General features: G+C 38.0%; 1 protein-coding gene across 1 annotated transcript in view; it reads left to right on the top strand.

The window, feature by feature from the left end:
• Nucleotides 1-14,253, top strand: part of LOC132379569 (cilia- and flagella-associated protein 46) — a 236,555-nt gene that overhangs the window by 155,665 nt on the left and 66,637 nt on the right. The window contains exons 39-44 of the mRNA XM_059947632.1: nt 1,217-1,399; nt 1,672-1,807; nt 3,781-3,978; nt 7,232-7,420; nt 9,748-9,945; nt 12,467-12,646. Coding sequence (XP_059803615.1) covers nt 1,217-1,399; nt 1,672-1,807; nt 3,781-3,978; nt 7,232-7,420; nt 9,748-9,945; nt 12,467-12,646 — 1,084 coding nt within the window. The remainder of the gene's footprint in view (nt 1-1,216; nt 1,400-1,671; nt 1,808-3,780; nt 3,979-7,231; nt 7,421-9,747; nt 9,946-12,466; nt 12,647-14,253) is intronic.

Consider the following 14,253-nt stretch of genomic DNA (forward strand, 5'->3'; position numbering starts at 1 on the left):
TTAGAAATGGCACGTTTTCAGTTACAGAGGAAGTGCAGTGCGGAAGAATAAAAGGGAAGGTCCATGATTGGGTGAAAAGCAAACACAATGAAACAAGTGGTGGGCAATTACATAGGCATGCATGAATAATGTGTAAACAGCAGAAGATAAACTAAATCTAAACTTCACTCAGAAGGGAGCATTAAAACACAGATGTTGAAAATGTTTTGGAAGAGAGGAAGTGATTATTTCTATCGCAGTGGTGCTGGCTGACAGGATTGGTAGTCTGATGGTGGCTTGCATCCGTTCACATCTGCCAGATTATTGCCCAAGTATTTAAAGTCAAACTGCACACAATATATTTGTTACTTTGTTATATGCTTTAAATTTCAAGACCTGTTTGAATCCCTGAGAATTTATTTTTCCCATTGTATCTCTTGACACAGTGGTGTCAAGAAAACAACCTTTCTCTCAATGTCGCAAAAACAAAGGAGCTGGTTGTGGATTACAGGAGGAATGGAAACGGCTAACCCTTATTGACACCAATGGATCTGGGGTTGACAAGGTGAACAGCTTCAAGTCCCTCAGCGTCCACATCACCGAGGACCTCACGTGGTCTGTACACACCAACAGTGTGGTGAAAAAGGCACAACAGCACTTCTTTCACCTCAGACGGTTGAGGAAGTTTGGTTGAGGAATCCTAGGAACTTTCTACAGGAGCATAATTGAGAGCATCCTGAATGGCTGCATCACTCTCTGGTATGGGAACTGTACCTCCCTTAATCACAGGACTCTGCAGAGAGTGGTGCGGACAGCCCTGCACATCTGTAGTTGTGAACTTACCATGATTCAAGACATCTACAAGGACAGGTGTATAAAAAAGGCCCATAGGATCATTGGGGAATCAAGCCATCCCAACAATTAACTATTCCAACTGCTACGATCTGGGAAGTGGTAGCGCAGCATAAAAGCCAGGACCAACAGGCTCCGGGACAGCTTCTTCCTCCAGGGCATCAGGTTGATGAACTCACGCTGATGAATGTACTCTATATTACATTGACTGGTCTATTTATTATAAATTACTATGATTACACATTGCACATTTAGATGGAGACATAACATAAAGATTTTTACTCCTCGTGTATGTGAAGGATATAAGAAATAAAGTCAATTCAATTCAATATCTACAAAATAAATTTTGTGTATACTATTCATTAAATTAGCTTTTTTGTTACAGGTTGACCTCCATTGAGATAGAATCCATGAAGGCATTAGGTGATATTAAATTAAAGAAACCTGACATTATGGAAAAGCTGATTTCTGCTTGTGTTAAAATGGAACATTATTCAAACATTATGATGCAACATGGATACAGAGAAGAATCAGTGGACTTGATGACTGAACGTGTTGGTACACTAATGTATGTTCACTTTTATGTAATTTAATACATCTTCAATACTTGTGAGGAAAATAGTTACTACAGTCTCTTTATTTTGGTAGAATTAATCTCTGTTTTTACTTGACAATGCTCATGTCACGTTCCTCCTTTGATCAGTTTCCTCCTATCTTTTGCATGCCGTTAATTTCCCTTTTTTGAGAGGGATGTGCGGATAATGAAAACTTTAGTATTGAGTGAAAGCTTTATCTATTTAGTTCTGCATCGTGCTTTATTGCAACTTTCTTTTCCTAAAGCATCATCGCTAAATGTAGTGAAGGAGAGGAGAAAAAACATGCTCATCTGTTGGATGCATATGCACTGATACAAAAGGCCATCTGGATTGAAGAAGATGCTTTCAATGACGTGATGAGATTGTTACCACTCAAAGCGGTAAAAAAAAAACAAAATTGAAACTGAATGAATGAAAACAACCTCAGCAAGAGAAATGACAATATGCAAAACAGTGGGTTTATCCTGAATAGTAAAGTTTTTACTTTAGAGTCATAGAGCCGTACAGCATGGAAATAGGCCTTCAGCCATCCATACTTTAACAAGATGCCTACTTAACATAGTCCTATTTGCCCAGGATTGGCTCATATCCATTAAGCTTTTCTTATGTACCTATCCAACTGTTGTTTAAGGTTCAGAATTGTAGCTGGCTCTATATCTTCCTCTAGCAGCTCATTCCATATACTGTATACCAACCACATATATTCCATATACCAACCACAAACCACACTCCATATGAAAGAACTTAGCTGTTGGGTCACTTTTAAATCTTTAATCTTTCCCTCCTACACTCTTCTGACACTAAATAATTTCACTGTTGTCCATTCATGTGATCATTGCAATATCGGACTCATGGTTCTGGTAGATTCAATAGTACTCAGCATTAACGTGTTTTCAAATCATTCCCATTACACTTAACAACAATATCTTGAAAATCAAGCCGCATGGTTTCAGAAGCAAAATATGATCTGGAATTACCCAGTGTAAGCTTGTGCCATGTTACAAATGCTAAGCATTTTGTCTAGAGGGTTAGCAACTGATCTTGCTTGTATAGTATATTTAGCAAATGGTTTGCTACATGAGGACTCCTAATTCTGATCCCAATCTTAAAAATTCAGACATTTTGAGTATTAAGGGATGAAAAATCATAGAAGGGAAACATTATGGAACAAGTCCAGCATGGTATCCTGAGTGAGGAGAGTTACTCAGATAAGAGTTCTGGCCACTAACATGAGAAATTAATTAAGAATTAATTCAATTAAGAAATTATTTACTACAAACACTAGGCTACAACCTTGGTATGACTAGGAGCTAAAAATTCCTGTATTTAAGATCTCCAGAAAAGAGAATGCAGACTTCTTTGGTGAAGAGTATACATTTTTATCTTACAATACAATATGTACATAGATGCATATAACAAAATTGTTCTGTGCATGTTTCCCAAAAATGAATACACACACCATAAACTGAAAAGCAACAGAACTACAACTGCTGGAAATTTGAAATAAATAAAAATTGATGGGAATTCTCCAGAATATGTGGAATGAAATCAGAGCTAATGTTGCATGTCATTAACCTTCTTAAAGTTTATGGACCTGAAATGATATCTCCCTTTGTCACTTCACATATACTGACTGTCCCATCAAATATTTCCAGCATTTTGTTTCTACTTCACTCAGAATCAACATGTTAATGATATATTTTATGGTTCATCCCTCCAAATATCTACCTCTATTTTTTATTTATGCCAAGTTAAAGTTCATTTTATCATTATTTCTATAACCATTTTTACATTTTTGGTTACCTATATCATAAAGTTATGAGAAAAGTAGAAAACAGATTTCTTTTAGAGTCAAAATGCTGTAATGGACATGAGTAGCAACACTCCAAGGTGTGCAGCTGGTATCTGCTACTCCATGATTTAGAAGTTCACAGTACACGCATGCAGAATCAGATCATCATAATGATTGGAAGTTGTCTTAATTATTAGTTAAAGTGTCTGAATAGCTCTCTTTGCCTTGTAACCTGGACTAAGCAACTGCCCTACATAAAAGATAAACCTCCTGTGCCATTTATCCCTAGCCCTCTTCCTTCCTGTCCCTCTTATGATGTCCCAACTCCCCTTTCAACACTCAACCTGCTTGCCCTGACTTTTGCAACCTGACCTTTATTCTAATTTTGAGTGAATGGGCATCTTGCACAACAAAATATTGTAGCAATGAACCCTCAAGTCAACTTTTCATTGGCTTTTAATGCAACCAGTTTTATAAACTGTTATAAATGCCATACAATATTTAGGCCATACCATTTTGTATTATTTTTCTTAAGGATATTTTGTCAATGTTTATTTTCAGATGACAGGTGTAAGTTTACCTTTAATGAGAAAGCTGGCCTCTCTTAAGTTAACTTTTGTACAATTGGTTTTGGACATGCTTGAACTAATTACCGCAAAAGACAAAAAGGAAGCTGAATCAGCAAAAAGCAAACGATTGCTACAACTAATTGTAGAAGAATTTGTTAGTTACACACCTGATTACACACCTGTAGAAAAGGTAATTTAAATACTGTTTATATCACCTTTTTAGTGGTTTTAAATACGATGCATGGAAAATGTCACACTGAGTTTTTGTATGTCTTAAGGTTTAGCTAAATGCTGATCAAAAACTGTAAATTTAAAGTGAGAAATAAAATGATCACTCTTCATACTTTTCTGAACTTAGCAATGCACATGTTTTTATGATAGTAGGGAGGAATGATTTAATACAATAGATATTTGCTTATGTAGCAGAAATTAGGAACTTTTTATAATGTACAAACAGTTTAGAAGCTGAATGCAACTTAAGATATTGTACAATGCACTTTCAAATGTAATGCTGCGTTTCAGCATTCGCAAGCTGAATAGAGGACTAATTCATTTAAATACAAGAACAGGAGCGGCAGCAGGCCTGACAGAATCTTGACCGAGTCTTTTCTGTCATTTAGAATTATGACTGATTTGCTAAAATTTTATCTGATCACCATCATCCTTCATTTCCTTATTGTTCAAAAAACCTTTCAGTTTCAAGTTTTAAAATATTGTTTTGACATTTTCCTCAACTATACAGTGTTGGATAGAAAATTCTGAAGATTCAGAAACATGGGAAAATAAATAACCCCTTCATTTATAAATGACTAGCCTCTTAACCATTCTACCATTTTCGATTTCTCTAAAAGGTGTATTGCTCTTGATTGCATTAACTCTGTCAATCTTACATTCTTCAATGTTGTCACTTCCATTCCTCCTAAAATCTATTTAGTATAGGTGAATTCTGCTCAATATATTTTGATAGATCAGTTCCATCATTCTAAGAATTATTCTAAGGATCTTTCGTAATGCTATCTTCAAGGCAAGTATATCATTCCTTAACTAAGGAGAACAAAACTACAGGCAGTGCTCCAGGTGTGGTTTCACTAAGATTGTACAGTTACAGCAGGATTTGTGTACTTTTTGTACTTTATCCTTGCAGTAATCACCAACATCTTTTTTACCTTTGTAATTGTTTCTGCTTTTTATCCATCTGTATTTAAAACTTAAGCAATGCTTTGTGATCAATTTTGCTTGTAATAGAGACTTATAGCAAACATTTAAATCAAATGATCATTCAAACATTAGACACCGTAGCAACCACACACCAATGTTTATTTGACTTTCATTTATGATGAACTGATTTAGTTCTAGGATGGTTAACAATAATACTACAATGTCCTTGATCATACTGTGAGTTAGGTCAAGGGCTTTGTAATGTAAGCATATAACTATTATGTTGTCCTCCTTGTTCATTTTAATCACCTCTTTGTTTCATGATTTAAAATTAACCTGAGATTCTTAGTCAAGATGCTCTCATTGCTCTTTAAAGTTTTGATGAAGTCTAGCAAGAACAGCAATAAAGAGAACAAAAATAAGGCTGTGATGCTTTTAAGATTAACTAGAGGGAGACACTATATCATATCAAAAGTAATGAGAGAGAGAGAGAAAAAAAACATTCTCTAGTCATGCTGTTATGTGAACACAGTTACAGGTATTGGTATTCTGAATCTAGCAGAATAGGGACAGATAATTGAATTTTGCTACTTGTTTCACTTAACTAAACCAGACGCACTAAAATTCTTAGGAAGGATAAGATATGAGTATTTTTCTAGTATTTAAGTAACTTATTTTCTGTTATGAGTGAAGCATAGCTATCCCTCTTGAATGCCAATTATTTAACAGCAAAGACTTGCACCTTGTGTTGTTAATCCATTCTTTATTACAATCTTTGATACAGTACATCATTTCTGGTTCTTTATACCTGAAGCATGCAAATAGCCCCTTATGTTCTCCCAACAGTGATCTGGTTACCCTGGTCTCTCGCTCGTGCCCTGAAGAGTTAAGAAACTGAAAGGGTAAAAAGACTCTGATGGAAGTTATATACAAGCTTCCAAACAGTATATTAGCCTGAGAGTAGTGACCTGTGAAATTAAATGCCACAGATGGCTGAGGAGGCCAAGTCATAGTTTATATTTAAAGCAGAGGTTGATAGGTTCTTGATTAGTCAGGGCATGACAGGTTTTGGGAAGAAGGCAGGAGAATGGGGTTAAGAGAGATAGTGGATCAGCCATGGTGGAATGCCAGACCAGACCTGATGGGCCACGTGGCCTAATACTGTTCTTATGTCTTAAATTTTTATGGTCTAAAGTTGCATTTGCCTTTGGAGAATATTATGGAATCAGCTTACATACTCCAGCTAACTCAACCATCAAAGTAAAGACCCTGTGCATTGGCAGAAGGTGCTTGCATTAAGGGTGTTACATTGAGTTTGGAACTAGCTAACAAATCCAATCCATTATACTGTCAGGCAGCATCTATAGAGGGAAATGAACATTTGATGGGTTGGGCTGAGACCCTTTATCAAGACTGGCAAAAAAAGGGCAGAGACCAGAATAAATGTGAGGGTAGGGTGGAAAAGGGGGAGGAGCACAAGCTAACAGGTGATAGATGAATCCAGATGAGAGGGGAAGGTAGGAAATTAGGGGAGAGTGTAAAAGGGAATACTGTGAGAAGTTAGGAGATAATAGGTAGAAGAGGCAAGGTCTGAAGAAGGAGGAATCTGATAGAATCACTTGCCAATTTGTGCTCCTCCCACTACATCCCACCCTTTTATTCTGGCTTCTGCATTCTGCCTTTTTTTCTTTTCAATTCCGATGAAATACTGACTGTTCATTTCCCTCCATAGGTGCTGCCTGGCGTGCCGAGTTTCTCCAGTGTTTAGTGCGTGGTGTTTTTTTTTTAAGGCTAAGACATGATTTTTGTGATTTCTAGTGGCCAAGACATGTCAGTGGTAATCGCTGTTGGCAACTGTCATGTTTTAACAGAAATTAGGATGAAAACCTTCCTAATAATTTTTAAGAGGTATATTTTTCCAGGTTTATAGCTTTTATGTGTCCTTTTGGTTAGTTATTATTGCTGAAATATCTCTGAATTCCAATTTTCTGACAACCTACTAGCATAAAAAACCTACTAGCATAAATAATGTGAGTAACATAAATAATTTTGTTCTTCATTCATGACATTGATAGAAATCACATTAATTGTATGAGCATGTTACTTATTAACAAAATCTTATATTGATGGATAAATGTGTAAAATACTGTCAAAGAACAGGCCCAAGAAATATTGTTTTGGTTATGTATTTGAGATTTTATAAATTATGGTATCTAATAATCACAAATTCTAATGTTATTTTTTGTGAATTAATATAACGTTGCCCAAATTTTATTTTTGTTCAGCAATGGATGGCTGTTTCTAAGTCATTAGGACAAAAAGCTTTGGCTCAGCTTCCGAGTGCATATAGCCTCAGCAGCGGCTCTAAAGAGCTTAGAGCAAAATGCCTGTATCTAACTGGGAAATGTCTTCGTTTATTGGCTGTCCAGATAGACCCAATTAATCCAGGCTTTGTTTGGGTTCAGGACACCCTGGTAAGATTTATTTTACTTCCATTTTAACACTTGTGGATTTTAATCTCTTTAAAATACTGTAATAAAGGTGTTATTACTATGTACTGTCTATATATTGGAGGAATTCCTTTTATTTCTGTACCTATTTTGCAGAGAGTTTATTGCATTTGTTCACTAATGGGTTAAGAATGGGAGGTGTTTAAATGCTATATGTGTTTTTGCCTTTAGCAATATTGCAAGCAAATCTGAGACCCCCATTCTGGGTTGGTGACATTATTATTGCTATCTTTTCCCTGCTAATCCATCCACTAATTACCATTCATCGATGTTCCTTGGTTTCTGATTCCTCCTCTGACAGGTGATCATTCCATGATCACCATGTCCTCAGATAAGTTTATTTACCCTGATTAAATCATTTCTCAGGCTCATTTGTTTAAAAAAAAAAGCCCATTTCAAAATTATAGACTTGAAAAGCACAGAAACAGGCCCTTAAACCCAACTCGTTCATTCTGACCAAAGTGCCTTCTTGAACTCGTGCCATTTGGCTCCATTTGGTCCATATCATTCTGAAGTTCCCTTATATATAAATATGCCCAATTTTCCTTTAAATGTTTTAATTGTACCCACTTCTACTGCCTCCTCTGGCAGCTTGTTCCATGTTCCCACCAAACACTGTGGAAACTCTTGCCTCCACTCCATTTTCCTTTATGACTTCCCCCCCCCCCCTCACCTTAAAACAATACCCACTACTTACGGAGTTTCGTACCCTGGGGAAAAATATGATTGCAACCTTCACTTTATCTATGCCCCTGAATTTATAATTCTCGATAAAGTCACTCTCAGCCTTTCTTGCTCCAAGAAAACATTCGCAGCCTTTTCAGTCTCTCCTCATAACTCAAGTAATTCAATCCCTGTATTTTTTCTGCACCCTCTCTAGCTTAATCACATCATTCCTGTAGTATGGTGACCAGAACTACAAGCAATAATGCAAGTGAGGTTTCACCAATGTTCTGTACACTGTTCTGTCAATTTGTGTCCTTTATTTCTCACTCATTCCAGCATTGTTTCAAACTGAGAAATGGTAACATTCAAGTCTCATCCTGTATTCTTCAATAGCTACAAATCCAAATAAGGGGCCCAATATAGTTAATGGCTAGCACATTCAATTCTAATATACTTCATGTCAACTTGCGTGTGTTGAAGGAGTGATACATTGCTTTTGCAGTAGGTGGTGGGGGAAAGGAGGGAAGGGATGGAGAATTAGATCATATCACTAAAGCAGATTCTTCTACAGATAGGACAAGTGATTGATGCTTGGTAATTTGGGGAGTAGTCTGCTCCTTTGCCACTTGTGCAGAGTCTCTGTGTGCACCTGGGGAATGGCCTCAATACCATTCTGAATATTAACATGTACAAAAGCTGGATGAACTCAGCAGGTCAGGCAGCATCCATTGAATGTTTGTACATGTTGATTTGACCACAGCATCTGCAGTGTACTTTGTGGTTACCATTCTGAATATTCCTTCTCCACTTTGGGCAGTCACAGGTCAGAGATGCCCATGAGTCTGTCGTCCATCTAATAATTACCTATTGCGACATGGCCTGGTTAAAGCAGCTGATTAAGTATAATTAGGGACTTAGTACTGGTGATAATGATATGGGAGATGACATTGACATTGGTTTGCTTGTCTTGCCATTGAACTTGAAACATGATAGTGGTGTGCTGTCGGTTGTCTCATCTTAAAAGCATTGAGATCATTGCTCTCTGTTAGACCATAAATTTTGGGCTGTTTGAAATTTTGATCTTTAAGTACCCTTTTTCTGAATGGACCAAAGAGTATTCTGATGCATTGAGGTGAGTGGCAAATTTTATCTCTAATATCTTCCTTTATAAATAAATAGCTTCTGAGATATACGAAGTGTCCATAGTCCAGAACTACACAATGAACTATTGTGGTTCCCACTGTGGTACAGAAGGGGTGAATCAGTAGAGGATCTTGGCTCTGCAGAAGTTGAGTAAAATGCCCATATCCTGTGGTGGTGATAATGGCTTGGAGTCCAGACTCTGAGCATGCATAACTGGAAATCTCATCAACATCTTGTGGCTTGACTACTGGAAAATAGATCTTGTTGGTTGAGCATGTTACTATTAGTTCTGAAGTTTAACTTCACTCCTGTAAGGAGTTTGATGGAAACATAAGAAAAATCAAGAAAGGTGTTGGGGCAGTGGTGCAACCTTTTTAACACCAGTCTTCACTGGGAATTGTCCTGTTGCAGAACCATTGGTTAATATCACTTGTTGCATACCTTGTAGACATTCTTTCTGTTAACATCCATATCTTAAGCAGGAGAATAAAAATGGCCTGTCAAAAGAAGTGAAATCCAGAGAAGGAAATGAAACATTGGAATCTAACCATGAGCATACAGACTTGCAACTCACAACTCAGGACAAAAATGGACAAGTTGAATCAAATCATGAGCATTCAGAAGGGCAGCTTTCAGCTCAGCAGCTGGCAAAGTGCATTGCAATTGCTAAACAGATTAAGGTAATAACTATTTTAATATACTGCTTAACTAAGAACATGAAAGACTTTAAACTCATCACTTTAATATAACTCCCATCTCAGGAATCAATATTTTGAACATAGACAGAATCTTTTTGTCTACTACTCCACCTGGCACAGCACTTGTATAGAGATACACTTTTTAATATTGGGTTGAAAAGTATTTTTTTCTGAAGGCAAGTTTATTTTTTTCTGATCCTGAACATTTTTACTTTGAAGTAACTATTTGAATTAACCTTGCCTTTGTTCTTTATGACTTCGTATTTGGCCAAGATCATTGTTCAGCAATCATCTTTCTGCTCAGTAAACACTGAGTTTCTCGAATTCTTTTCCATTTGCTTATCCTTTTGACAAGGAATTGATCTAATTTGTGTGTTTTACATCACATCTACACCCTTCTCTGTTATAGTGATCAATACAATATTTAGTAATATGTTTAGTGTAGTTGACAGCACGAATGTGCCTTCTGTAGACCTGAACTTTATAATTTAGAACCATAGAACATTACAGCACAGAAACAGGCCTTTTGGCCCTTCCTGGCTGTGCCGAACTATTTTTCTGCCTAGTCCCACTGACCTGCACCTGGACCATAATCCCTCCATACACCTCTTATCCAGGTACCTGTCCAAGTTTTTCTTAACTGTTAACAGTGAGCCCACATTTACCACTTCAACTGGCAGCTCATTCCACACTCCCACCACTCTCTGTGTGAAGAAGCCAATGTTCTCTTTAAACTTTTCCCCCTTCACCCTTAACCCATGTCCTCTGTCTTTTTTCTCCCCTAGCCTCAGTGAAAAAAGCCTGCTTGCATTCATTCTATCTATACCCATCATAATTTTATATACCTCTATCAAATCTCCCCTCATTCTTCTACACTCCAGGGAATAAAGTCCTAACCTATTCAACCTTGCTTTGTAACTCAGTTTCTCAAGTCCCGGCAACACCCTTGTAAACCTTCTCTGCACTCTTTCAACCTTATTAATATCCTTCCTATAATTTGGTGACCAAAACTGCATACAATACTCTAAATTCGGCCTCACCAATGCCTTATACAACCTCACCATAACAGTCCAACTCTTATACTCAATACTTTGATTTATAAAGGCCAATGTACCAAAAGCTCTCTTTACTACCCTATCTACCTGTGGTGGGACTTTTAGGGAATTTTGTATCTATATTCCCAGATCCCTCTGTTCTACTGCACTCGTCAGTGCCCTGCCATTTACCTTGTATGTTCTACCTTGGTTTTCCTTCCAAAGTGCAATACCTCACACTTTTCTGTATTAAACAATTTTCCAGCTGGTCCAAATCCCTCTGCAAGCTTTGAAAACCTTCCTCACTGCCCAGTACACCTCCAATCTTTGTATCATCAGCAAATTTACTGATCCAATTTACACTTTATCATCCAGACCATTGATATAGATGACAAATAACAATGGACCCAGCACTGATCCCTGTGGCACACCACTAGTCACAGGCCTCCACTCAGAGAAGCAATCCTCCACTACCACTCACTGGCTTCTCCCACTGAGCCAATGTCTAATCCAATTTACTACCTCACCATGTATACCTAGTGACTGAATCTTCTGAACTAACCTCCCATGGGGGACCTTGTCAAAGGCCTTAGTGAAGTCCACGTAGAAAACATCCACTGCCATTCCTTCATCCACTTTCCTGGTAACCTCCTCGAAAAACTCTAATAGATTTGTTAAACATGACCTACCACGCACAAAGCCGTGTTGACTCTCCCTAATAAGTCCCTGTCTATCTAAATACTTGTAGATCTTATCTCTTGGTACTCCTTCCAATAATTTACCTACTACCGATGTCAAACTTACTGGCCTATAATTTCCCAGATTACTTTTAGAGCCTTTTTTAAACAACGGAACAACATGAGCTGTCCTCCAATCCTCTGGCACCTCACCCATAGATACTGACATTTTAAATGTATCTGCCAGGGCCCCTGCAATTTCAACACTAGTCTCCTTCAAGGTCCGAGGGAATACCCTCAGGTCCTGGGGATTTATCTGCTCTGATTTACCTCAAGATAGCAAGCACCTCCTCCTCTTCAATTTGTATAGGTTCCATAACCTCATTACTTGTTTGCCTTATTTCCATTGACTCCATGCCAGTTTCCTTAGTAAATACAGACACAACAAAACCATTTAAGATCTCCCCTATTTCTTTTGATTCCATACATAGCCGACCACTCTGATCTTTAAGAGGACCAACTTCATCTCTTACAATCTGATTATATCCTTACTGTTTGATTATATAGAGTGCACCAAGAGAACTTCTGCTTCAATCACTCCATGACAATGTTATGCTCCACACAAGCTATCTGTTACATACCTTTTTCTAACCTTTCATAATTGTTATTAGCTAATATTCTATTTGTTCTTTCTTATTGTTTTGTTTCATTTTGGGCTTCATATTGTTTCAAATTACTCTCTAAACAGAATAAAATTACAATTTATTGTCTGTTTTGTTTTCCATTTTCTAGAAAAATCGAGCCATTGCTCAAGTTTACTGTGCTCATGCCAGTGAAGTTTTGTTACAGTCTATGAATCTGGCATTAAACAGCAAGCTTACTAAAATCCTTGCAGCAGCCAGCCTCGACATGGTTGAATGTTTTGGACAATTTGACCCAGTTTCTGGGAGTCAATATTTAGCATTACACCAGGTATGATAATTGGTTGTAATTCCTCTGAAATTCTTCTTCTCCGAGTAGCCATGAAACCAAGAAAGAAAAGAAAGGCAGCACAGACATCAACACCAAAATCTGTCCTCCAACTCAAACAAAATGAACAAAAATGGAACAGGCACATCAACCCACCCCCAAAAAAATCCCTCTCCCTGCACAAAAAAATGAGTAAGATCAGGTGAAAAACGCAGAATATTAAAAACTCTAGACCGAAGCTGGCAATCCAAGCAACCCACACAAAATACTGGAGGAACTCAACAGGGCAGGCAGCATCTATGGAAAAGAATACAGTTGATGTTTTGAGCCGAGATACTTTGGCAGAACTGGAGAAAAAAAAACTGAGGAGTAGATTTAAAAGTTTGGGGGGGGGGGGGTTGGAGAAGAGAAACATGAGGTGATAGGTGAAACCTTAAGGGGGGAAGGGATGAAATAAGGAGCTGGGAAATTGATTAGTGAAGGGGATAAAGAGCTGGAGAAGGGGAAGTCTTATAGAAGAGGACAGAAGACCATGGGGGGGGGGGGGGGGAGAATAAAAGCGAGGAGGAGCACCAGAGGGAGGCGATGGGCAGGCAAGAAGATAAGGTGAGAGAGGGAAAAGGGGATGGGGAATGGTGAAGGAGAGGGTGGGGGAGGGGCCATTACTGGAAGTTTCAGAAATCAGTGTTCTTGATGACAGGTTGGAGGCTACCCAGATGAAATATAAGGTGTTGTTCCTCCAACCTAATTGTGGCCTCATCACGACAGTGGAGGAGGCCATAGATAGACATACAGGAATGGGAATGGGAAGCGGAATGAAAATATGTGGCCACTAAGAGATCCTGCTTTTTCTGGTGGGTGGAGCGTAGATGTTCAGCGAATCAGTCTCCCAATCTATGTCAGGTCTCACTGATATACAAGAGGCCACATTAGGAGCACCGGACACGGTATATGACCCTAACAGATTCACAGGTGAAGTGTCGTCCCACTTGGAAGGACTGTTTGGGGCACTGAATGGTAGTTAGGGAGGAGGTGTAGGGGCAAGTGTAGCACTTGTTCCACTTACAAGGATAAGTGCTAGGAGGGAGATCAAATGTACAAGGGAGTTGCATAGAGAGTGATCCCTATGAAAAGTGGAAAGTGGGGGGGAGGGAGGGAAAGATACTCTTGGTGGTGGGATCCTGTTGGAGATGCCAAAAGTTGTGGAGAATTATGTGCTGGATGCGGAGGCTAGTGGGCTGTTAGGTAGAAATAACTACCATAAAATGAAAATAATTAATTCACCTCAGGTAGCTAACAATTTAAAGCTTCCACAAAGTTGATGGAAGCAATAAAATGTTGAAAAAGAAATATAAGAGTAAATTTAACTTCAATTCAGAGAGCAAATCCATGAGCTCAGCTGATGATATATTTACAATAATATTACTTAAATTTTGCTTTTCACTTTCTGTTTTGGGAGATGCAAGTGGAACACAACTATAAATAAATAATAGAGTAATGGAGAATTAAAATGACAGATGACAAAAAGTTTGGAGTAACACATGTTTATTAAACAATGTTTTTGTGAGGGGAAAGGAATAATTTTTTTTCAGATGAGGATTGTCATCCAC

The sequence above is a fragment of the Hypanus sabinus genome, chromosome 22 (assembly GCF_030144855.1).
Source record: "Hypanus sabinus isolate sHypSab1 chromosome 22, sHypSab1.hap1, whole genome shotgun sequence".
Lineage (NCBI taxonomy): Eukaryota > Metazoa > Chordata > Chondrichthyes > Myliobatiformes > Dasyatidae > Hypanus > Hypanus sabinus.